At 37.8% G+C, this 27,593-nt stretch overlaps 1 protein-coding gene across 1 annotated transcript in view; it reads right to left on the bottom strand.

The window, feature by feature from the left end:
• SLC2A13 (solute carrier family 2 member 13) overlaps window positions 1–27,593 on the bottom strand; it is a 345,368-nt gene that overhangs the window by 97,179 nt on the left and 220,596 nt on the right. The window contains exons 6-7 of the mRNA XM_029955511.1: window positions 23,277–23,440; window positions 15,737–15,857 (exon numbers count right to left, since the gene is read on the bottom strand). Of these exons, the coding sequence (XP_029811371.1) occupies window positions 15,737–15,857; window positions 23,277–23,440 (285 nt within the window). The remainder of the gene's footprint in view (window positions 1–15,736; window positions 15,858–23,276; window positions 23,441–27,593) is intronic.

The raw sequence follows: 27,593 nt of genomic DNA, 5'->3' as shown, positions 1-27,593 counted from the left end.
CAAGTGTCATACTCTCTTGTTTCACTATTTACTTATTAATAGTAGGATAGCACTCTCTTGTTACTACCAAGAAACAGTGTCAAAAACTCACTGAAGCATTGCCTGACCAGCGTGTGACTTGTGTGCCCAGAGGTCATCCCACTTCAACTGCTGTGTCTGTTAGCAGGCCTACAAAATGAATCACTAATCATGTTGCAGACAGGATTTGAAGTAAAGGCCAAGCACTTTAAAGAGACAAAGGCTTAGAAGCATCCTACGTTAACAATTATTTCATAGCAACAAAGAGTTACCAAATTTTCTACCAAATATACCTGACTTCCAGGATAATGAAATTATACATAAAACTTCTTTTACTCAGTGTCACCTACCTTCTTTCAACTCCAGCCAGCCAGCCAGCCAGCCAGCCACTCTCTTGGCCAACTAACCAACCAACCATCTGGTTAAACAAAATAGTTTCTGAAGTTACATTCATTAAAGAGAGTCTTTTAACCAGACTGCTATGCTTTGTATTTAAAAATAAAATAGGGGCGCCTGGGTAGCTGAGTTGGATAGGTCAGCTCTTGGTTTCGGCTCAGGTCATGGTCTACTCACGGTTCATGAGTTCGAGCCCCATGTCAGGCTCTGAGCTGACAGTGCAGAGACTGCTTGGGATTCTCGCTCTCCCTCTCTCTCTGCCTCTCTCGTCCTCATGCTCTCTCTCTCTCTCTCTCTCTCAAAATAAATAAACTTTAAAAATAAAATAAAAGAATGGTCCACTGTAGTAGGTATTTTCCTACCTCGCATAAAGGGAAAACATAGATAGTAGGGTGTATGTAACATGCTTTTACACTGTGATGGAAATGCTGCAATTCTACAAACCAGAATCTTTAAATGTTAATATCTGAACTTTTTTTTATCACTTATTCAATATCATAATTTACAAGAAGGTGATCTTATTTTATTTAAACTTAACTGCAGAACAGTTAAGTTTTTGAGAAACTCCAGTTAGTACTCATTTTATTTGTAATGTCCCTGGCCTTTATTATAGGGCAATACCCCATTGGTTATGGCTGTAGTCTATCGCTGTCACAGTACTGGATGGTGCACTCCTTTTGTTTACACAGAACAAAGTGGAGATGATAATCTGATGTAGATTGGTTTGAAATGTGAACAGAACTCTACCAGGTTGATTTTATTCAGTCATTACAGTGACCGGAGCTCTTGAATGAGACAGAAGATCCCTATCAGTTATCAGAGATACATGTTTCTCCTGTTACCTTTTTCTGTTACTTCAAACCTAAATGGACAAGTTCAGAAAAACTTTTTAAAGGGTCTTCTGAATTCCAGAAGTAATGAAAGTAATGTTCCAAAGAAGAATATAAGTGACAGCAGATACTAAGCACTGCTCTTACTACATGACTCCTGTATTTAACAGGAAAGCAAGGGGAAGAGTCTGCACACTTACACCCTTGAAGTGGATGAGAGTCATGTTTCAGATCCCTGGGCTCCTCTCACCTGAGTATGATTCTAACTGTGTGAAGCATTTGTCCTTGCATGTGATCCACCTGATCACCAAGCCCTGTCACTCTCCTCCAACCTGCTGAGCTTCTATGTCTTCAGAGCCAGCGTCAACACTGCGTTACTTCCTGCCTAGGCTACTGACCTCTTTTACTTCGCCTCCCTCTGGCACCACTGGTCCTTCTCTATCAGTCCTCCACTCTGCTGCCAGAGCGAGCTTTTAAAAACACAACTCTGACTATGTCATTTCCTCCATCACCCTTCAAAGACATATCAGGAATCTAACACAATGTCCTGAATTCCCATGGTTTACAAGGTCCCAGAATGGTCTGTCACTGGCCTGCCATCCACTCTGTCTCTGTGCCATTCTCCTGCTTGCCCGCTGTGCCCCGGTGCCTGGTACACTCCTCGAAGAAGCCATGCTTCCTGGGTAGGGCCTGTCCACATGATGTTCCTTCTTCCTGGATGTTCTTTCCCTGCTCTGCACAGCCAAACTAGAGTCCTCCTTTTTGCCTTTCTGGTTTCCCAAGAAGCACTCCTAGACTGTGGAAAACACAAGTTTGAATAGAGGATTCTGCTACTGTGAGGCTTTGTAGGTCCTCGGGCAAATGCCAAGGAGTGAAGATAAAAAGGTAATGAAGAAAATGAAAATGTCCCCTAAGTGGCCAGCTACTTCCAAGAATCTCTTGCACCATTTTCATCCAGGTGTCCAACTCAGCCCTGAGTATTTAAATGTTAGCAAAAGGCGTGTATAACTATTTGGGGATAAGGGTACATGATAAGGGTAGGTGGGTCTTTTGTTTCAATGCTCATTTTCCCTTTATGTACATTTATCTTCATCTGAAGTAGATCTGTGGATATTATTCAACAGACATATTCTCTTCTGTAGCTTCAAAACATATTAGCCTGTACAACCAGGCCAAAAAATTAAAATAGATTAATTTTAAAGGAAATCACTAGGTGGGAAACAAAATTTGATAAAAATGGAACGTATGAATTCATAGAGTAATAGTATATTCATCGTCAAGTTGCTAAGGATTACTGGATACAAATACATCATCACCAGGATGCCAAATGCTGGGGGAAAAAATTAGGGGCTAATGGCCTTTCTGCACATTTCTAAATTTTATGGCTGAATCTAACAGTTTTGTAGTGTCATGCCAACAATGTGTACTAAATCACACAAGTTGGTGAAAGGAGAAGGAAAAGTGTAGGGAATGCAAAAAGATTTGTACTGTAAATAAACCTTGAGGAGCTAATTAGGCATATACCGTTTCTCAAAACCAGTGTCGTCGTCACCACAGGGAGGTCTATAATGAACCAACAGTTTGTCTGTTTCAATGCTTGTAAACTTCATCTGGACAGGAAAACATGAAAATATTACTCCACAGAAAGGGACCACATTGATTATCTTTGTACTGTTGTTTTAACAATGTTCGGGGGTGGGGGGAGGAATAAAAGAAGCTGGCAGTTAAAAAAACGGAAGCATTACGGTATATGGTTCTGAATGAAAGATGTACTCAAATCACCTGAGGGACTATTTCTAACATATCCTCCACTATTCTGGTGAGGGAGACGCATAGGATCCATAGGAATGAGGGATGGGTAGCTTTAAACACTTCTTTACATGATTCTAAGTAAGGCTCTCAATTGAGAAAATTTAAAAGGAAGAATAAAAATGAATTAGAGGCTCATTCTCTTTTGTAAATTCTTACTAATATATAGTGATTGCCTCACCCAATAACCCCATTTTATTTCCACAATCTCTTCTACCTGGTTGCTCAGAGTTAATCAATCACTGTTTAATTCTTGATGATTTTTCTCTCCTAAATCTGTTTATCTTCAATATTGCCACCACAGTCCAGGCCCCCGTCATCCCTCTCATAGAGCACTCTAATAACCAATCTCCCGACACAGCACATGCCTGCCCTCAGCGTACCCCACCCCCAGAGAGAAAGCTTAGAAGTGAAAAGCTGGTCAAGCCACTCCCCTGCTTAAAACTTCTCAATGGGTCCATGTTCCTAGACTGAAGAGCAGAATAGCGCACATGACCTCTGAGGGCCCGAGCGATCTGGCTCCGCCTACCTTACCAGTGTTTTCTTATGCTTCTCTAGCTGCGTTAGCATTCTTTCAGTTCTTCGCGCTTGCCAAGTTCCTTGTGCCCTGCATGACCTGTGCATCTGCTGTTTCTTCTGTCAGGCATGCTCCTCTCCCCCTTTCAGAGCCGGTTCAAACACCCTGTCCACAGGGTAATCTTCTCTGAAAGACTACCCATCATCCCAAGGTCATCTCCAATGAGAAGTTTTACTCAGTGTAACAATGCTGTAACATTTAATGAATGCTTATTATGTGCCAGGCACTGTTTTCTTATATTAATTCACCCTTACTATAATCCTATAAGGATGTGTTCCATAAATATTTTTAAGTAAATGCATGAGTACATGAATGAATAAATGAATGAATGAGATGAGATGAAAATCCTAGGGCAAGGGTACCTTGAAATTCTACAAATATGTTGTTTAGGAAATACCTGTTTCCTCTGAAGGATTTTATGATAGTGCTTTACATGTACTGAAATCACACTTGAAAATAATAAAATGTCAGAGATTTGACAGAAATGTTACTTAGCAAAAGCATGAATCTTTAAAGCTTCAATAGCTCGCATAAGAAAGTACGTTTAATTGGATCCAGAAGGGACAGTACATTAGTAATATGAGCGTATGAGGCTGAGGCCGTATTAGCGGTGTGTGTGTGCATATTCTCATACAAAGACAGGATCTAGAGGAGACCCACACAGGACTTACTTCTCCCAGTGACAGTACCTGCGAGAGCTTTTATTCAGTTGGCTCAACAGTCAACTATAGCAACTTGCTTCTATCTCCAACTCTGTACAGTAAAAAGATCTGAAAGATTCACACAAATATAACCAGACCTTGGAATAAAATATCAGTAATTTAAACAATTAAAATATTCTGGAGTTTGGAGAAAAATAATGGAGTAGGAGAATCCTGCACTCACCCTGCCCTATGGACACACTGAGAAAACAGCTATATCGATGCAACCAACCAAAGACACCCTGAGGACTGGCGAAGAGACAGTCCATGGTCACTCATACAGAGAAGGCCACATCAAGAAGGGTAAGAGGGATGAAGACAAAGTTGGGAATCAAACCTACTGGTGAGACTAAAAGAACTGAAGGAGGGGTGCCTGAGTGGCTCAGTCAGTTAAGTATCTGACTTTGGCTCAGATCCTGATCGCATGGTTTGTGGGTTCAAGCCCCGTGTCGGGCTCTGTGCTGACAGCTCAGAGCCTGGAACCTGCTTCAGATTCTCCGTCTCCCTCTCTCTCTCTCTGTCCCTCCCCTGCTCATTCTCTGTCTCTCAAAAATAAATAAATGTTAAAAAAAAATAGAAGGAACACCAGAAGCATGGAGAATGGAGAGGATCAGACACTACACTAGCCACATCTGTCACTGGGACCCTCACTGTGAATATGAGTCCCCATAACACCCAGCGTCATCCTTGGGAGCTTTAAAAATAAGCAGGGCTTGGGGCACCTGGTGGGTGGCTCAGTTGGTTGAGCGTCAGATGCTTGATTTCACATCAGGTCATGATCTCGTGGTTTGTGAGTGCACAGCCTGTGTGGGATTCTCTTTCACCCTCTCTCTACCCCTCCCCAGAGCACTTGCATGCTCTCATGCTCTTACTCTCTTTCTCTCGCAAAATAAATTAAGCATTAAAAAAAAAAGCAGGGCTTACTTCTGGAAACTTTAACAATAAGCAGGCTCAACTCCAGGAGAGCCAAAGGGTGGTAGGAAACTGAGTCCCGTTGCTGAAAGAACCAGCATGATAATTCTGCCTCAGACACACAAGCAAAACAGTTTGAAAAGCACCTAGATTTACTGGTTAATCTTAGAACACGTGCTGGAGAGGCAAGGACCTTTAGGAAATTTCTCAGGAACAAAAATACTTACAGGTACCATTTCTCTTCCCTATCCCCATCCCTCAGCCTAGATACCCGGACGCACGAGGAGCCATTTCTAACACTCCCCATCTACTTTGCTAGTACCATGTGCCCTATTCCAGCATTTTTCTGTGGACCCCATACAACCTGCCCTCCTTGGCAAAGGCAGGGTTCCCTCAAAAATCACTCCTGCCCCATCGTACGCTGCAAGCAGCCCAGGCAAAGATTGGTGCTATATCCAAGTGCTCCCACCCCAGGGAATCAGCATTTCTGCAGTTCCAGCAGAGATTCTTGAGATTCTTAGCTACCCGCTTTGGTGCACCTGCAGCTGTGGCAGAGCTTGATAACTGCCAACAATTAGGCTAAATGCTGGCTCTGACCACCAAGAGTTTGAGAGCAAGGCGCAAGGGAGTGAGCACTGCCCTTCAGTGAGCTGACAACCACAGCAGAGAGGCTAACTACAGACAGCTAGTCTGGCTACAGGCACTACCCACTGAAAAGCCCACAGCTGCCACAGACTGGCCTTCTAACGGCCTGGGGAGCACTACCAGCCCAGCGTGCTTACACCAGGCAAAATGGGTCATTATAACTGGCTAGGCTGAAAGCAATAGATTCAGTCACAACATAAAGGAATATGAAGCCCACACAAGGGACACCTCTTGAGACCTCGTTCTGGTGACCACAAAGAACTGCACGACAGGGCACCTCAGGACCTTTCTATACAAACAAGGTCACTACTTTCAAGATCAGGATATATGGTTGACTTTTCTAACACACAGAAACAAACATAAAGAGTCAGACAAAATGAGAAGACAGAGGAATAGGAAGACAGAGAATAAAACAAAATCACAGCAAGAGAGTTAAATGAAGCAGAGATAAGCAATACGCCTGATAAAGAATTCAAAGTAATGGCCATAAAGATACTCACTAGACTTGATAAAAGAGTATATTAACTCAGTGAGAACTTCAACAAAGAGATAAAAATATAAAAAATAACCGGTAAAAACTGAAAAATTCAATGCCTGAAATGACAAATACACATGAAGGGAAATTAAACAGGTGAGAGGAGGCTGAAGAACAGATTGGCAAGCTGGAAGGCAGGGAAATGACCAGCAATCCAGCTACACAGCAAAATGAAAAAGTAACAATAAAAATGGGGATAGGGTATGGGAATTCAGTGAAATCCTTAAGCAAAATAAATTCACATTACATGGATCCTAGAAGAGAGAGAAGAGGGTAGAAAACTTATGTGCAGAAAATAGCTGAAAACGTCCCTAATCTGGATAAGGAAATAGACATCCAGGTATAGAAAGCAAAGAGAGTCCCTAAAAAGATGAGCCCAAGGAGGTCCACATTGAAAGACATAACCATTAAAATGGTAATGATAAAGGGAGAATTTTGAAGTAATGAAAAATAAAAAAGAAACAGTATTAGCTTAGGAGACAGCTTTTGCCCCTTCCTGACTTCTGAACATGGAATAGCTCAGCAGGAAATTGGAAGCTTCCACATCAATCTTCTAATGGAAATTCCAGAGGAGGGATCCTCCCCTCTCCTCCAAAGGGAGGAGAAAGGCATTGCTACATGAGGATTTACTTCTTTATCCCTGTCATAAATTTTTTCTGACTTTTCCATGTCCAAACTGCTGTTCTTGCTTAATAGAACCAAAGTTTAACGGCTTACAATTCAGGTGAAGGCTCTGCTTCTAGATTTAAAACGGGAGCTGTTGAGAAATGTATTTGAGTAGAAGTTCCTCTGGAGGCTGTTGGGTTGGCTGTCAACCTAGTTAGGAAACAGAGAAGCAGGCTCCAGGAGTGTTGCCTTTCCTTGGGCCAAGACCTCCCTCCCTCATGTGTGGAATCCTTAGTTAGGAAGCTTGGGAGCTGCTGCTGCTGCCCGTGGCACTGGCATTTGGTACGGAGTGACAGGAGACACAGGAGTGTGATCGCGGTTCCATTCTCTGGGCATGGCAAGCATCTGGCTCTTTCTCCTGGATATTAATCAGAGTGTGGGCATGTGGCCAGGGGTAAGAAGGCCATTAGATTTCTCACCCCTTTCCCCATATAGGCATTTTGGGTAAATAACAGAATAGGTGAGTGGACATATTCCAAAGCTGTACCCTGCCCCAATACCTCAGGGAATGTCACCTCACCATCTGCCAATGAGTTTCTGGGGCTGCCTCTATCATAAATACTCTGATTAAAATGAAAGTTTAGCCAACTATCAGCTTCCCATTAATGTGATTCTTTAAAAATGCCATTAATCAGCTGAAAGATATGTAGTGATATATCAGTCATCAACTGTAACTGCTTCTGACAGTTAACAAAGCTTTATAGTTGCCCCAAGCATGTGCTGATCTATCCATTAGGCCAAGGTTTGCTCTTGTGCTAATTGTACATTTTCTTCTATAATGCAATTTTTGCTGTTATCTATAGGCTAATGAAACACAGGAAATCAATAAATTATACATGCAAAGAAAAAATAATAAAGTAATGAGAGAGAAAAAGAAACATTACATACAAGGGAATCACCATATGGCTAACATTTTTTAGCAGAAACTCTGAAGGCAAGAAAGGAGTGGCATGATATATTGAAAGTGCTGAAAGGAAAGAGCCTATAAACAAGAATACTGTACTCAGTGATGTTATCATTCAGAACAGAGGGAGATATAGAGTTTCCCAGACAAACAAAAGTTAAGGGAGTTCATCACCACTAAACCAATCTTACAAGAAACATTAAAGGGAATTCTTTAAGTGAAGATAAGAGGCCATAATGAGAAATAAGAAAATTCTGAAAGGAAAAAAGCAAACAAACAGTAAAGGTATTAGATTAATCATTTATAAAGCTAGTATGGAGATGGAAACACAAAAGTAGTAAAGTCAATTATACCTGCAAAAATTAGTCAAAGCATACACAAAATAAAAGGACATAGAATATAACATCATATACACAAGACATGGAGGGAGAGGAAAGAATTAATACTTTTAGAATGTGTTTGAACTTAAGTGAAATCAATTTAATATAGACTGCTATACACACCAAATATTATATACAAAACCAATCACAAATCAAAACCAATCAGAAATCAAAAACCTGTAACAGATACACAAAAATGATAGAGAAGGGATTCCAAGCGTAACTCTAAAGAAAACATCAAACTACAAGGGAAAGAGTAAGAAGAAAGGAATAAATTAGTACAAACCAGAAGGCAATTAACAAAACGACAATAAGGACACACCTATCAAATAATACTTTAAATGTAAATGAGTTAAATGATCCAATCAAAAAACATATGGTGACAGAATAAATAAAAAATCAGATCTATATGCTGCCTACATAAGACTCACTTCAGACCTAAAGACACAGACTAAAAATGAAGAGATAGAAAACACATCCCATGAAAATAGACATGCAAAAATAAGCCAAAGTACCAATACTTGTATCAGACAAAAGTGACTTAAAAACACTGTAGCAAGAGAAAATAAGGGCACTACATGATAAAGGGAATGACCTAATAAGAGAATATAATAATTGTAAATATCTATGCACCCAAGATTGAAGCACTTAAATAGATAAAAGTGAATATTAACAGACATAAAGGAAGAAATTGATATAATAATAGGGAACTGTAACACCCTACGACAAACAGATTATCTAGACAGAAAATCAATAAGAAAACTGTGTCTTTGAAGACACATTAGGCAAGGTGATCAACTGCATAATCGTATGTTGGGCCATTGAACAATTCTCAATAAATTTAAGACAGCTGAAATCATATCAAGCATCTTTTCCTACCATAATGATATGAAACTAGAAATAAATTATAAGAAAAAAATTCTGGAACACACACAAACACATGGAGACTAACAAGACATGAGTCAAACAAGAAATAGAAGTGGAAATAAAATAAAAAGAGACAAATGAAAACACAGTGTCCAAAATTTTTGGGACATAGCAAAAGCAGTTACAAGAGGGAGTTTTAGAATGATATAAGCCAGCCTCAGGAAACAAACAAACAAACAAGTTCAAACAACAGAGTCCTACACCTACAGGAGCCATAAAAGATTAAAGCCCACGGCAGGTGGAAGGAAGGAAATAACAGATTCAAGTGGAAACAAATGAAATAAAGACTAAAAGAAACAATGGAAAAGAGCAATGCAACCAACAGCTGGTTGTTTCAAAAGATAAAAATAATAAACCTTTTGCCAGACTCATCAGCAAAAAATGGGAGAGGATATAAAAACATAAAATCAGAAATGAAGAATAAGAAATAATAACCTACACCAAGGAAATACAAAGGGATTATAACAGAATATCATGAAGAATTATATGCCAAAAAGATTAGATAATCTAGAAAAAATGGATAAATTCCTAGAAACATACAATCTTCTTTGTTTTTAATTTTTTTAATGTTTATTTATTTTTGAGAGACAGAGAGACAAAGCATCAGCAGGGGAGGGGCAGAGAGAGAGAGAGAGGGAGACAAAGAATCTGAAGCAGGCTCCAGGCTCCAAGATGTCAGCTGAAAGACCGACACGGGGTTTAGACTCACAGAGTGTGAGATCATGACTTGAGCTGAAGTCTGACGCTCAGCCAACTAAGCCATCCACATGCCCCAACATACAATCTTCTAAAACTGAATCAGGAAGAAATAGAAAATATGAACTAAACAATTACTAGTAATGAAGCTGAATCAGTAATCAAAAAACATCCAATAAGCAAAAGTCCAAAATCAAATAGCTTCACAGGTGAATTCTATCGAACACTTAAAGAAGAGTCATATTTATTCTTCTCAAACTATTCTAAAAAATAGAAGAGGTAGGAAAAGGTAGGCCAGTACTACCCTGATACCAAAATCAAAGACACTACAAAAATGAAAACTACAGGCCAGTATCTCTGATAAACAAACAGATGCAAAAATCTTAAGAAAGGTATTAGCAAACTGAATTTAACAATACATTTTAAAAAATTCACCATAATCAAGTGGGGTTTATTCCAGGGATCCAAGGGTGGTTAAATATTCACAAATCAATCAGTGTGCTGTATCACATTAACAAGAGAAAGGATAACAGCCAAGTGATCATCTCAATAGGTGCAGGAAAAACATCTGACAAAATGTAACACCCATTAGCGGTGAAAACTTTCAATAAAGTGGATTTAGAGGGAACATATGTCCAAAAAATAAAAGGCAATATATATATGAAAAACCCACAGCTAACATTATATTAATGGTAAAAAAATGGTAATAATGGTACAAAACTGAAAGATTTTCCTCTGAGATCAGGAATAAGCCACAGATGTCCACTCTTACCACTTTTGCTCAACATAGTACTGGAAATCCTATGGCAGCAATAAGATAAGAAAAAGAAATAAAGAGCATCCAAACTGGTAAGGAAGAAATAAAATTGTCACTATTTGGAGATGACATGGTACTACATATAAAAAAAAAACTCTAACAACTCCACCAAAAAACCATTACAACTGAATGAATTCAGAAAAGTTGCAGGATACAAAGTAATATATTGAAATCTTTTGCATTTTATGTATACTAATAATGAAATCACAAAAGAAGAAATTAAAGAAAAAATACAGTTCTATTTACAATTGTACCAAAAAGAATAAAATACCTAGGAATAAATTTAACAAAGGAGGTAGAAGACCTACACTCTGAAGATGATAAGACATCAGTGAAAGAAACTGAAGACAACACAAATGAAAAGTTATACCATGCTCACAGAGTGGAAGAATTAATATCATTAAAATGTCCATATTACCCAAGGTAACCTACAGATTTGATGCAATTCAATCAAAATACCAAAAATGTTTTTCACATAAATCAAACAAATAATTCTAAATTCATATTAGAACCACAAAAGAGCTAGTCAAAGCTTTCCTGAGAAAGAAGACCACAGCTGGAGATACCACAATTCTGGATTTCAAGATATACTCCAAAGCTATTGTAATTAAAAGTTTGGTCCTGGCACAAAACCAGACATATTTATCAATGGAACAAAATAAGAGAGTCCGTGGGGTGCCTGGGAGGCTCAGTAGGTTGAGCAGCTGAATTTGGCTCAGATCATGATCTCATAGTTTGTGGGTTCAAGCCCCGCGTTGGGCTCTGCTGACAGCTCATAGGCTGGAGCCTGTGTCAGATTTTGTATTTACCTCTCTCTTTGCCCTTCCCTTGCTCGTGCCCTCTTTCTCAAAAATTAACAGTAAAAAAAATTAAAAATAATTTAAGACTCCAGAAATAAGCCTATACTTATATGGTCAGTCATTTAATGACAAAGGAGGGAAGAATGTACAATAAGGGAAAAGACTGCTTTTTCCATAAATAGTGTTGGCAAACCTGCACAGCTACAATAAAAAAAAAAGAAACTGGACCACTTTCTTACACTATATACAAAAATAATCTCCAGGTGAATTAAAAATCTGAATTTAAGAATGCAAACATTCCTAGAAGAAAACACAGGCAATAATCTCTCGGACACCATCCTTAGCAGCATATTTATGAATGTCTCTTCAGGCAGGGGAAACAAAAGCAAAAATAAACTGTTGAGATTACAACAAAATAAAAAGCCTGTGTACAGCAAAAGAAACCATCCACAAAACAAAAGGGCAACCCAGTGAATGGAGAAGATATTTGCAAATGACTTATCTAAGAATGGGTTAATATTCAAAATATATAAAGAACTTACTATACAAGTCAACACTAAAGAAAAACAATCTGAACAAAAAAATGAGCAGAGAACTGGAATGTACATTTTTCAAAAAAGGCATACAGATGGCCAAAAGTCACATGCAAAGATGCTCAACATCACTAATCATCAGGGAAGTGCATATTAAAACCACAGCTAGGTATCATCTTAACACCAGTTAGAATGGCTAAAAGTAAAAAGACAAGCAATAACAAGTGTTGGCAAGGATTTGGAGAAAAGGGAATCCTCATGCACTATTGGTAGGAATGTAAATTGGTGCAACCACTACAGGAAACAGTAAGGAGATTCCTCAAAAAATTAAAAATAGACGTAACAGGTGATCCAGTAATTCTACTGCTGGTTATTCACCCAAAAAACCAAAACCACGAATTTAAAAAGACATGTGCACCCTTAGGTTTATTATAGTATTATTTACAATAGCCGAGATATGAGAAGAACCCAAGTGTCCACCAGTAAATGAATGGATGAAGAAGATTAGGTATTTATATATTATGCAGCCATAGAAAAGAATGGTATCTTACCATTTGCAACAACATGGATGGACCCAGAGGGCATTACGCCAAATGAAATTAAGTTAGACAGAGAAAGACAAATATTATATGATTCCACTTATATGTAGAATCTATAAAAACAAAATGAAGAAACAAACAAACAAAACCCATACAGATTCTGAAATACAGATAACAGATGATGGTTACCAGATTGGAGACAGATGGAGGGATAGGAGAAGTCTGTGAAGGGGGTGAAGAGGTACAAACTTCCAGTTATAAAATAAATAAGCCACCAATGTAAAAGGTATACCTGAAGCTAATATAACATGGTATGCTAACTATACTTCAATAAAAAAAATCAAAATAATCTAAAAAGGGGAAGTTCATATTGCAAAATGTTTAGAAGAGTCAATCACTTGGGTTCAAATATTTAGTGATCCTCAACCTACAATATTACGGGCCCAAACCTACATTAATTCCTGCCACATTCTCAATATTTATCAAATGAAACTAAAGAAGAACCATGGTTCTTGAACCATTCACTTTTTTAAATTGTCCACTTGACTTTAATTGGAATGGATTACATACTCATCACTAGAGTCTACAGACATCTACAAGTAGAATTATTTTATCAGTGGGCACAGACATTTAACGTTTATTAGGCAGAACTGCATTCTTTCCAAAATGGAGAAAAATTATTTACACTCCCATCCATAGCATACAATATTTTTAACAAAGATATTAAACCAATTTCCCTTTTAAATCTGTTTTACTTGCTCAATTTTCTTATATGGATCATTCCATGAGGAAAGCACAGCACCTACATTTCCAGCCTAAACATTACTCAGCCTATGGTACTGTATTACAAACATGACTTTTGTGTTTATCTTAAAGGGGAAAATGAATACATAGTTTTAACAAAAAACAAGAACAAAATCAGTAAGGAGAACAGAACAAAATCAGCAAGGGGAATGTAGGCCTATTTAAGAAAATCACTCAGACTACATATACATAGTGTCAAACGCTCACAAAGGCTAATATGTTACCCTGAGAGAAAGCACAAAATATATAACTGTTTTTCACATTCACTACTCCCAAAGGACAACAAAAATTTGGTTCTGTTTCAAAAATTGCTGCCCATTTTTATGATGAGAATAAAATTAGGCTGTATCACTTCTCTTACTCCGCTATACTTTGGTGTTGAAATATTGGGTAGATGACAACTTAGAAGGATCAAAAAGATTAACAGGTTGATAATCATCAACTTCTATGCAAACTATACTTCAGCAATAAGTATTTTTATTTACACTTTAAAAGTTGATGTCAAGAACTATTTTATTATGCAAATCATTCAAAAGTTAGTCATTCTTTTCCTGTATCAGAAGTTCATAAAACTTTTCTCATACTCTGGCTGACTTTCTGCCTTTACATGATGTGACCATGCATGTATCAGTCTTGCTCTGAATCTAAATTACTTCATCTTATTCAGACATCAGAAGTAGAGTTATTGCTCAAACAACAGTGATTTCTTAAGTAATTTGTCAGAAGTAACTGTTGAAAACATTTTACTTAAAATATCCATTAAAACCAAAAAGAGAGGTGCCTGGGTGAACTCAGTCAGTTGCCCACTTTGGCTCAGGTCATGATCTTGCAATTTCTGCGTTTCAGCCTGCATTGGGCTTTGTGTTGACAGCTCAGAGCCTGGAGCCTGCTTTGGATTCTGTGTCTCCCTCTCTCTCTGTCCCTCACCTGCTCACAACTCTCTCTCTCTCTCTCTCTCTCTCAAAAATAAAATAAACATTAAAAAAATTTACAAAAAAGAACAAAAGAAAAAGTAGAGGATGCAGAATTCTGGTAATGTCTCTATCATCTAGCAGTTGATGTGAGATGTCCAAAGAAAGTTAATTTCTCTTATCAAAACACCTTTAAGTCTTCTTTAGAACAAGATAAAGACTACTAAAAAAATTAGTAAGCCATAAATAAGTAACCTTATTAGTAAGAGAAGGAAGGAGTATAAACATTTATTTCTAAAGGAAAGTGAATATCAGAATTTTGGACCAGCAAGGCATAGCAATATATAGCTTCCTCATTGTTGTAACAAGAATTCCACCATAAACACAATATCTGCTCAATAAGAACTTCCAAATGTATCCCAAGAGGAATTTAGTATTTTAATGTAGTATTTTAGTTTCATAAAGGAGGATCTGACTAAAAGTTAATAAATTAGCAAATCATTCAGCCACTGACTTGAGACTTGTATCCATCTAATTGAGACTGATGGAGTTTCATATTTTGTTTTTAAAGCCATGTCTTATTCTAGCCATATATTTTAAAGGGGCTGCTAGCCTTTTCAACAACTAAAATGAAATTATAGACTTTGAAACTCTGCTGCCAGATAATTATTCTGCTCATTCAATCTCTAAGTCATTTGTTCATTCTTCAGTCCAGCTGTCTATCCATCCATCTCTCCAACCATCTAATCACACAGTGTGTCTACCATTAGACTTAATATTAGAGCCCTACACCTGAAATTGGCCATCAGGATATATTTCACTTTCTTCCACCATCTCTTTCCACTTTCTAGTGCTCTAAAAGAAACCCAGCAGTGAAAGAAAACTTCCTTTTCTGATTATGAGTGAGGGGATACCTGTGGAAGTCTGTGAAAACTGTTAGAATATGCAGATGATAATCTACTATCAGACATGTCTATCATAGAAGAGTTTAATTCTCATTTATTTATTTTTACCTGTAATGTAGATGCCACTGAAACATATGTAATCTAAAATGGTTTCACAGTATTCCTGCTTAGATTCCATTTCAATCCCAACTTTTAATTTCCAGAAAAACATCATCAATGTTGTATCTAAAACTCACTTTTCCTTAACCACTTTTAACCTCATTTCTTTGCAAAATGCTGTTCCTCCTCCTGGTGGTCCTTTCCCACCACCTTTCCCACTTTTACCTTCCTCTTATGCAAGCTTCTACTCACCTCTCAAACTGTAGAAAAGTTAAAAGTAAACAAAAAAGTTACCAGTTAGGTTAAGGCAGGGGACCATTATGAACTCTCACCTGTATCTTGTGCAAGTAGTGTTCTGTCCTGATGGAGCTACTGGTTTAAATGTGATGCGTGGGGAAACTTGGGCTGATAGCAGAAATCCCAAAGCAAGAACAATAAGTGCTACGGTGGTACCTTAAAAAAAAAAAAAAGTTTACATCAGAGAATAGTTGGCAACATTCTTTCAAACAGACTGGGTTGTGCAAGACATTCTCTCTTAAAAAGTAACTTTATCTTCACTGTATGATTAAAAAAAGTGTTCCTAGTAAACATACAGATTATCAGAAACACTCACTAGCACAGTCACTGTGAAACAAAACAGTGAAATTAAAAACAAATATATTTGCTAGCCAAGCAGTAGACTGATGATTTTCTTCTTACAAAACCAAAACCCAGAAAACATTGGATTGTTGACAGTCTCAAAATCAACTAATGAAATCAGCATTACTTAGTGCCCAAGATGTCAGAAGTATGAAAGGCAACAGATTCACACTACATATTGCTTTCATTATCTAGAAAACTGTTATAACGGCATTCTATCATGTGAGACCCCAAATCAGTAAACTGAAAACATACTGAACATGTCAAAAGCAGCTGAAAGAACATTTCTTTTTAAGGAAGAGGAGCATGATTTGTTCAGGACTTTAAGATTCAAGCAATAATAGATCACACATATTCATTGGTCTTTCCTGTTGGTATTTGGAAGTAAAATCTTTAAGTTCTAGAAAGACTGATTACATGTCATCACTTTAAAATTAAGGCTCACCTTTGAGGCCCTGAGAGACATCCTGGCAGTAAAAAAGAAAGTTTTCAAATTTCTGACGGCTGCTCCAGCCATTGTGAGGATAAACAAAAGGTCATAAAACAGAAGAAAGAAAATATGACTGCAGTAATCTGTGCAATTAATTTGAGTGGTTCAATGTGTTTAAAATACAAAATTTAGGGAGAGTATTTATATACTAGTCAAGTTTTTACTGATTAGACTGGGAGATAATTGAAGATATGAACAAAAATCCTATTACATGAATGGATAAAAGAAGAACTTTGCGGAGCACTGTGGAATGTAATGGGAGTATCTAATGGCTGGGGTGGACGTGCTCACGGTACAGGGGAGGCGGCAAGTTAAATCTGGTTAATTTCCAGCCCTGCCACGTCTTGACTCTTGTGATCTCATGCAAGGCCCAAGACCTCCCCCAAATTCAACAATTTTGTCTTCTATAAAATGCGGCTTAGTGAAAATAACTTAACCTTTCAGAACTGCAGTGAATTTTAAATATCAAAATGAACATGATATATTTTGGTAATGCTACAAATGTTAACTCTATTATCACAGCCGTAAGAAGCAGCAGCAACACACACTCAAAACTGTAGAAAAGGTTGCAGAAAGGGGAGGCTTGTAGGGGAGATAAGAAGTCCATTTTGCCATATTGAGCCCAAATAGCCATGAACCTAAAAATATCATAGTTTGGTTCGCCCTTGTTGGCTTAAAACTCAAAACAGGACTAGGAATAGCTTGAGGCATTTCTTTTCTGAACAGACTATCAGAGCCCTGAAGTAGAAAAATGAAGAGAGTTCTTTCAGAAAGAGAGGAGATACACTGGGTCTGTTATGAAAATCAGCCCTTTGTCTTCAAATAAGACAAACCATTTTACTGTAAATGTGTCTATCAAAGAACCTAGGTCCTTAAGTATTTCCCCAAATTACTTCCACGGCATATTGTTGTGGGGCAGGAAAGATTTTTTTCAACCTGGCAGGAAAGATTTTTTTCAACGATTTTTTTTGATACTTTAACATAGTAAGGAAAGAGGATTCTTTTCTTTTATCATGCTTATGAAATAATCGAATAACTTACAAATAAAAGGTAAACTCTGCGATGGGGTACCTAGCACAGACTCACACACTTCCAATTCTAATGCCCAGCATACAGCAGATCCCTAGAAGTATTGGTTAAATAAATGGACCATACTGCCACAGGTTTTTTTAATATTGAGTACTTTTGCAGAAAACAAAATCTTAAGACGATCCACGAGGCCACAGGGTTAATATGGTACGTATTCGAGTCAAGAGTTCTGCAATATGTACAATGTAACTCTCACATCCAGGTCTAAAAAGGTCCAACTTACCTGGAAAATGTGAACAGACCATCCTAGATACACAAAATTCCTAAACAGCTGAAGGTTTAGCCTTTCTTAAGCACAAATTTAATTTTATTTTAATGCATTTGGGATGACAATCTTTTTAAAGTCAGTTATACCTTTCCATTCTTTATTACATATAGCCGTGTTTCTCAGTCCTGATTTCCCTTTGGAAGCAAACACATGGGACATACATAAACCTCTGAATCAGAGTCTCTAGAAAATGGGGATCAGATATCTGAGTATTAAATTGCTCTCCAGGTTATTGGGCATCACATATGTCTAGGCATAAATTATCATATATATATGTGATATATATGATATAGGATATACATAACTTGTAAAATAAACTTTTAAGATGATAAACTCCTTAAGGGGAAGGTAATGGTATCTTAAATGACTTTATTTATGGAATAAATTTTAAAATGATCACCTACTCCTATCATATATCCATATACCTTTACAGCTTAAAACTACTTGAATTACCAATTTCCTTTCATTTAATAAATTATAGATCTTTTATCAGCCACTTGCTAGCATTCAAATTATTACAGTTATTGCCTGATGAATCATGACTCCAACCCAGATTTGAGGCCAATTAAGGAAGGCCTTAGATCTTCTCCAGTGTTCTATGCAGATTGGGCACATTCTTTATATTTTAAGAGAAGAGTCTTTCTTAACTAAGAGTCTCTCTTTATACTGTAAAATTCTGCAATTCTGATATCACTTTCCTAATAAAGATGTTCTTCACAGGAGGTGAAGTATGTTGCATAAATAACATGCTCAAAAGTATCTGATGCTATAAGTTAACTACATTAACTATCTGATGCAAGGCTGAATTATTAATACTTAGAAAAATAGTAATGCCCCTTCCCATGACTCTAATAAAGCACACTTTTTGTATATAAGTATCACCTGGGGAACCTGCCTTTATTTTATTTATTTGGAAAGTGTAAGCAGGGGCGGGGCAGAGAAAAAGTGCACGAGAGAGAATTCAAAGCAGGCCCAGTGCTGTCAGCAAAGAGCTTAACATGGGCCTTGATCTCACAAACCATGAGATCATGACCTGAGCTGAAGCCAACCGTCAAGCCCTTAACCGACTAAGCCACCCACGTACCCCCTGGGGAACCTGCTTAAAGTACATGCTCCAGACCCCATCTTCAGAGATCCTAATTTAATAAATCTGGGATATGGTCCATGAATGCCTATCTCAAAATAAGTGCCCTCTGGTAATTCTGATGAGACAGCCTCTGAGTGATGTTTTCAGAAGTATTCTACTACCAAGATATTTGGGGGGAAAAACAGTGTTTCTGACTTTCTGATTATCTACAGTAAAGCTACATAGATATAGACCTTTTATTAAAAGAATCAAGAGGTTATCTTTAAATCTGTGGTATTTCCAAGAAAGACTACTTCTCTGAGCAAGATTTAAGGTAAGAATACCACAAAACGTCCTCCATTTTAAAATTACTCATGGACTCTATATTTTATACTTTTTGGTACAGAGTTATTTTATCCAGGTCTAGATATTCATAGTTTATTTGTTGTAATTTTTAAAGAATGCATGCCTATTCAAAAATTATTTTGATTTAAATTTTCCCACTATTTATAGCCCAATATAATAAAGTAAATCAGGGGTGCCTGTGTGGCTCAGTCAGTTATGCATCTGATTCTTGGTTTTGGCCTAGGTCATGATCTCAATGGTTCATGGGTTTGAGCCTTGCACTGGACTCTGTACTGACAGTGTGGAGTCTGAGAGGGATTCTCTCTCTCTGTCTCTCTCTGCCCCTTCCCTGTTCACTTGTTCTCTCTCTCTCTCAAAATAAGTAAACTTCAAAAAAATAAATCATAAGAAATGCAAAAAAAAAAAAAGGGGGACAAAATCAAATCAAAGATTTACAAATTCTAGCCTACTTTAAGAAATTTTAAAGAAACAATATTCTAATACTTAGCATTATCAGAATATTGATACCTACACAAAAATGAAACAAAACAGTGAAATAAGTATATAACTTGTATAACTTAGAAGTATATAACAAAAACACTGAAACAAGTATGTAAGAATCACTTGGTATCAGGAAGTGAAATGAGCATCTATTGGAAGGGACACATTGGAGTAACACTAATCCACAGGCAAGGCTGTTGAATAGCAAGTTTTCTTCTGAATATGTAAACTTCCATTGGTCATTAGGTTCTACTGGAAACTATCAAATCAGTTAAAAACTAGAACTCCATAAACAGCCCTATTTGCCTCTATATGTGCAGGTAAAAGAAGAGACCTATGACAAAAAACTAGGCCTTTGGGGGCACCAGGGTGGCTCAGTCGGGTAAGCATCCTACTCTTTACTCCAACTCAGGTCATGATTTCATGGTTTGTGAGTTGGAGACTCACTTGGGCTCTATGCTGACAGAGCGGAGCCTGTTTGGGATTCTGACCTTTTTTCGTTGGCATGTTCTCACTCTCTTTGCTCTCAAAATACATAAACTTAAAAAAAAAAAAAAAAAACCGAGGCCTTTTACCTCCTAATCCTCTGTAATATCTACATAATCACTGTAACTGGCCACATAACAAGGATATCAGGTGCCGCTTGATGTAATACCTCTCTCATGCTAGATAAATCAGCACATGGTTTTAGTAGTGTGCAGAGCTGGCGTGTTGGTGGTTTTGGGTGAAAAGAAATCAAGGAAGGAAAGAAAAGTGTCTATGGGTTGCTCATAAAAAGTAGTACCTGAAATCTCTTGGTATAGTCCCCCCAATTAATTGTCTTAATACCTCCTCCTAATAGCCAGGGATGAGCTCTGGAAATCCTTGGAGCAGAGTACCTACACTGAGAGGTCAAACATGACAACAGCTAGGCTTCAGGAAAGTTCCTGGATTCTGATGATGCACACTGCTTTCACATTATGGTTAAAGCAACAGAGAATCACTCTGTCACTAATAATGCTGTGATAGCTAAGATGTGCTGGCACCTTCCTGTGTCAATTAGAGTTCCAAATGCCATACGTGTGTAAATGTGTTCAGTTCTGATTACAAGCCTATGGAGTAGGGACTACAATTGATTGCATTTTACCTATGAGAAAATGGAAACTTGCCCAAAGTTGCAAAATTCAAACCTAAGCAGTGTGGCTTTCGATCTACACAGCCTTAAAACCTGAACTGATGAGAAAATGTCTCACTGGAATACAACAAATAAAGGGGCTGAGGCTATGAGAAAAAATGGTTTTCCCTGATCTCAAAACCAGCAGGTTTCCTCAGATCTCAAAAGCCAAATGCCAAATTTACTCAGAAATTCTATTTAAAAAATAGACCTCTTGAGGTAGCACTAAATGGAGGCCTTGTTGAAAAGGAAGGGTAGGGTCATGGAGGAGGGCACTTGTGGGGAAAAGCACTGGGTGTTATATGGAAACTAACTTGACAATAAACTATTAAAAAAAAAAAAAGAATGCCAAAGCCAAAAGAAAACTAAGGGGTAAAAATAAAGAAAAGGGAGGGTAGGTATCCATTTAAAAATGTTTAAAGTAGCTTTTACCTCTTCTTAGGGTTGACCTGGATCTCAGAAGTCAGCAAGCCCCATTTCTGACCAACTGTAGGAATTTAATTTTAGCACATCACTACCTGGTCGTCAGCTATCCTTTTGTTCAGAGTTTAACATCCTAATGAGGCTGCCGAATTCATTACTGGAAAGCTCTATTAAGAATATTTTTCTCTTATCAAGTAAAAATTACACCCTCATAACATCTACCATCTGCAAGAATAAGATCTCTCTCAGATTACCGGGGTGGCTCAGTCAGCTGAGCAACCAACTTTGGCTCAAGTCATGATCTCACGGTTCGTGGATTCGAGCCCCATTTTGGGCTCTGTGCTGACCGCTCAGAGCCTGGAACTGCTTCAGATTCTGTGTCTCATTCTCTCTCTGCCCCTTGTCCACTCACACTCTGTATCTGTCTCTCTCTCAAAAGTAAATAAACACTTAAAAAAATAATAAGTTACCTCTTAGGTCTCCCTTTAGACTTTTTTTTCCAGACTAAATAAGTCTGGTTTCTTCAACAAGTTTATGAATGGATGGTTTTTAGACTCCTTGTCCCTCACCTTTCTGCACTTCCTGTCCTGCTTCTCTGGGTATCTGGGCTGTTTTGATTACATTTGCCTCATAATCAGACCACCTTTGCTCACCTTCCCCTCAGTTCAACTAACATGATCAGACTCAAGTCTGCTTAGGCAAGAACAGAGGGTAGAAGCATTCCACTCTTCCTTCTGGAGGAGGGATGGGAGAGACTACAAGTTCCTAATAATTGGGGCTGGAACTCAGAAAGTATTTTCTCATTAAAATCTGGGATGAGTGCCTGAAGCAGTGCTATTAGATCAGCGTTTCAAGGTATAATTTGGTTAAACAGAAGTTAGTTCATGCTGGCCTGGAAATGTCACATTTTAATGAAAAAAATCTTTTCTTACTCTAATAAACTTATAAAAGAGTTATTAGAGGACAGCTAATTGATAATCTGTATCTATGAAAAAAGAAAAGTATATGATGCAACATGCAAAGACATTGGCAGAGGTGGGTATCATTCTGTCAAGTGAAACAGGCTTGTATTAAAAAGAAATAAATAATGAAATGTACAGAATTTAAAGACAAAAAATACTTGAAATGAGGAAGGCTTTGTCTTTTTTTTTTAATTTTTTAAATGTTTTATTTATTTTTGATACAGAAAGAGACAGAGCATGAGAGGGGGAGGGGCAGAGAGAGGAGGAGACACAGAATCGGAAGCAGGCTCCAGGCTCTGAGCTAGCTGTCTGCACAGAGCCTGACGCGGGGCTTGAACCCACAAACGTGAGATCTGACCTGAGCCGAAGCCAGATGCTTAACTGACTGAGCCACCCAAGTGCCCCTAGGAAGGCTTTGTCTTATTTAGGTGTTATAGAAAACACGCTTAACCAAACCAGAATTTACCTTAGAATTTGAGCCTGGTTCAAACCCAAAAAGTGTGTTCCTGCTTTGTGAAGAAATTATATGGTTCCAATATTCTATTGTTGAAAGAGCTTTGAAAAAATAAACTCCAAATTTACTTCCATATTATACCAAACTTAAAAATAAGCCATGTTCAAAAGGGAGTTTATGAATATCGAATTTTTCAATCAAAGAAGGACAAAAAAGCACAATTCTTCTTTTCACTTTTGTACCTTTGAGCAGACCTCAAAAATAACAGCAGCAGAATGTTACCCTTGTAGACTCAAACCGTTCTTATAATTCCTATTTCTGGTCACACTCTAGTTGTGTATCCTAACATTAAGTTATTTTTAAAAGAATCTTTGTGTAAAAGAACTCTATCATCATAAGTGGTATTGGTATTTTATTTTGGAAGGTGAAATGGTCATCATTAGAGAAATGTTTATAATTGAATTTTTCATCCAGTCACCTACCTGCTAAGCTCCCAAAGGTAAGCTTTCTGCGGCCCACTTTCTCCACAAGCCAGACTCCCACGAGCGTGAAAATGAAATTTGTGAAGGCTGTAACTGAAGCCAGCCATATTGCAAGTCTGTCATCTTCAACGCCAGACATCTGCAGAATGGTTGCACTGTAGTACCTGTGAGAAAAGAGTGAAACAACTATTGCTGTTAGTTATTCAAACAATTTCTCATGTAGGAAATACAGTAGACTTAACAAAAACCACGAAGAGCTATAGTAAGAGCACCAAATTAACATGGGAATCCATGCAAAGTGTTTAAAGGAGCATAGTACAGAGACTCTGTTGAGGTAAATTTATTTTGAACTTTGTATAATCAAGAAAAAAATACTGAAGCAAGAGGACAGAGATCTGGGTGGCTTAGTTAGTTGAGTGTCCAACTGCTGATTTTGGCTCAGGTTATGATCTCACGGTCATGGGATCGAACTCTGCATCAGGCTCAGAGCTGAGCATGGAGTCTTCTCTCTCTCCCTCTCTGTCCCCTGCCTGTACACATACAGGTGTGCACACATGCACCCTCTCTCTCAAAATAAATAAATAAAATTTTTTAAAAAAGACAGAGGGTTGAAGACTTTAAAGGTGAAATATACTCCGGAACTAGGGGCAGTAGCAGCTGGTAGCTTCACTAAAACTAAAATGCTAAACAAGGAAAATTAACTCCAACTCCACGGAATGAATTAGAAATCATCATACATTATAAATTTATGCACTTAAAAAGAATAGACTTGTTGCACATAATATGGAAAGTGTGATATAATGGCAGGAATCTGGCAGAAGGAATCTCTTTAAAGAAGACACAAGGAGTAAGAATGTGTCAATTCATAAAGCATTTTTTAAGATGAGAAACTGACATGATATACAAGACAATGGTTTTGTCATTTCTAGAAAAGTATAATCTTTGATGAGGGCAGTCTATCGCACAATTTACAGGAGTAGGCTTTATAGTCTCATTTTGTTCTAAATGAATTCCCTGGAGACTAGCTCCAATAAGCCATAATGAACAATAGGAGATATTTCTGGCACGTTTAAAGAAGTCAGGTTTCTTACATTTCTTTTCTGATGAAAGTCAGCAGTTAAATCAGAAGATTACTTTAAAGCTATCCTTAAAACAAAGGAAGTAAACTATTCCTGGTAAATCACCTATGAAAAGTGACAGAATTCAAATCTTCACCCAAACCAGACAGTGGACACCAAAGCTAGATATTTCCACAATTATAATAATACACAGTTTCCAGATATTTATCAACATTTTCATAGTATTTCAAAAATAAAATCTGTTTTAAATATATTTATGTTTCAGTGATTTATCAATGATTTCCTTCTACTATTTCTTTAAATTAATGATGATATTCTTATGTAAAACATTAACACCAATGCAGACACATTCATCTTAATAAAAGCTTTCCTTTTTAAAAGTAGTAAACCAAACCTACAAGTTATTATGCAACATGAAGAATGTGTTTTGCTGACCACACTAAAATTATGCCAACCATCAGATTCTGAGTTCTGACAACAGTTGTAAAAAAGAGACATTCCCAGTGGAATTACTTCCATCATCATGAAAATTGTGAACATTTTGCAGTCACAGTGTAAAGTGATAATAAAAGTTGTGAAAATAACTCATTCCATCTGAATAGTATTTTACAGTTTCCCAGTTCTACCATATACATTCTCATTTTCATAAAGATGTGTGAGGCAAGGTCAGACATACATATAACCACTGAGAAATTAACATCAATAACAAATAGAAGGGCAGAAAATAGAGCACCGAAAGAAAATTCAAGTATTTAGAGAATTTGATACTTGCTATGCTATTCTATTACATTTCAGAGTCCTTTTGGTATATTTTTAATGTTTTATTTATTTTTGAGAGACAGACAGACAGACAGACACACGGTGTGAGCAGGGGAGGGTCAGAGAGAAATGGAGACACAGTATCTGAAGATAGGCTCCAGGCTCTGAGCTAGATATCAGCACAGAGCCTGACATGGAGCTCGAACCCACAACTGTAAGATCATGACCTGAGCCAAAGCTGGACGTTCAACAGACTGAGCCACCCAGGCACCCCGGTGTTTAAAAAATAAAAATAAATACACCACACAAAATAATTCTTGCAAATAGACCCATGAAAAGAACAAGACAGATTATTATGATGTTTTCATTTTGACACAATAAAATCATGAAATTCCAAAGTGTTAAAAGATAAAAAGGGAAATTGTATCAAACAAAGTAAATTGGTCAATGTCAAAATTTTACTTACAATGAAAATGTTCTCTAGGCATATAAGAAAATTTCTTTTACAATACTTAAGTTTTAGAGGCAGAATGTAACCAAAAACTGGCCTGGGAATCAGAAACCTGTCTTCAAAATGGCATCTCTGTGGTAGGTTGGCCAGGTCAGGTAACATTATCATTTGTTTATTTAACGTTTATTGAGGATACCTACTGTATATGCTATGTGAGTTACTAAGATCCTACAAATATATTATTAGACCCACTTGCTATCTTCATGAAACTCAAAGAATGAAACAGAATGAAATCAAAATAAATTTAATATCACAAAAATTTTAGTCACAATGCAGCTTAAAGGACAGACCAAACAATTTTTTGCCTAAAAATGTATTTTATTTTTTCCTTCATAGTTTATTGTCAAGTTGGTTTCCATGTAACACCCGGTGCTCATCCCCACAAGTGCCCCCCTCCATGCCCAATACCCTCTTCCCTTTCCCCCTCCCCCATCAGCCCTCAGTTTGTTCTCAGTATTCAAGTCTCTCATGGTTTGCCTTCCTCCCTCTCCCCAACCATTTTTCCCCCTTCCCCTCCCCCATGGTCTTCTGTTAAGTTTCCCCTGTTCTACTTATGAGTGAAAACATATGCTATCTGTCCTTCTCTGCCTGACTTATTTCACTTAGCATGACACCCTCAAGGTCCATCCATGTTGCTACGAATGGCCAGATTTCATTCTTTCTCATTGCCATGCAGTATTCCATTGTATAGATAAACCACATCTTTTTTTGTTTTACTTTGTTTTAATGTTTGTTTATTTTTGAGAGCGAGAAAGACAGAGCATGAGTGGGGGAGAGGCAGAGAGAGAAGGAGAGGCAGAATCTGAAGCGGGCTCCAGGCTCTGAGCTGTAGGCACAGAGCCTGACACAGGGCTGGAACTCACGAACTGCGACATCATGACCTGAGCTAAAGTTGGACATGTAACCAACTGAGCCACCCAGATCCCCCAGCTTCTTGATCCACTCATCAGTTAATGGGCATTTAGGCTCTTTCCATAATTTGGCTATTGTTGAAAGTGCTGCTATGAACATTGGGGTACATGTGCCCTTATGCGTCAGCATTTCTGTATCCCTTGGATAAATCCCTAACAGTGCTATTGCTGGGTCATAGAGGAGTTCTACTGTTAGAACCTCCACACTGTTTTCCAGAGCGGCTGCACCAGTTTACGTTCCCACCTACAGTGTAGAAGGGTGTCCATTTCTCCACATCCTCGCCAGCCATTTATAGTCTCCTGATTTGTTCATTTTAGCCATTCTGACCGGCTTGAGGTGGCAGCTTAATGTGGTTTTGATTTGTATTTCCCTGATGATGAGTGATGCTGAACATCGTTTCATGTGTCTGTTGGCCATCTGGATGTCCTCTTAGGAGAAGTGTCTGTTCATGTCTTCTGCCCATTTCTTCACTGGGTTGTTTTTTGAGTGTGGAGTTTGATGAGTTCCTTATAGATTTTGGATACTAGCCCTTTATCTGATATGTCATTTGCAACTATCTTTTTCCATCCCATTGGTAGCCTATTAGTTTTACTGATTGTTTCCTTTGCCATGTAAAATTTTTTTATCTTGATGAGGTCCCAATAGTTCATTTTTGCTCTTGATTCCCTTGCCTTTTGGGGATGTGTTGAGTAGGAAATTTCTGCAGTTGAGGTCAAGGAGGCTGTTTCCTGCTTTCTCCTGTACAGTTTAGATGGTTTCCTGTCTTACATTGATAGACCAAACAATTTTATTTGGTGTGGTATGTTCTTTGATTTTCCAAGGAATTTAATGTTTGATTAGTCTCGAAGAATTCACAGGGGAATGCCAGCAGGTGTGAAGATCTGGGGGGACACCGGTGGTAGAGGAAATGAAATGTACAAAGAAGAAAAGAGCAAAGCACTATGCTGGACTCACAGAACATCAGTACCTTACCTTGGCTAACATAAGGCACACAACAAAGAGAAGAATGACATAGGCTACAGAAGATTCTATTGTCGTGGAGCCTTAACTGCCAAC

This window comes from Suricata suricatta, chromosome 10 (assembly GCF_006229205.1).
Source record: "Suricata suricatta isolate VVHF042 chromosome 10, meerkat_22Aug2017_6uvM2_HiC, whole genome shotgun sequence".
Lineage (NCBI taxonomy): Eukaryota > Metazoa > Chordata > Mammalia > Carnivora > Herpestidae > Suricata > Suricata suricatta.
Note: the sequence above shows the minus strand (reverse complement) of the source record. Positions and strands in the feature narration are given on the sequence as shown.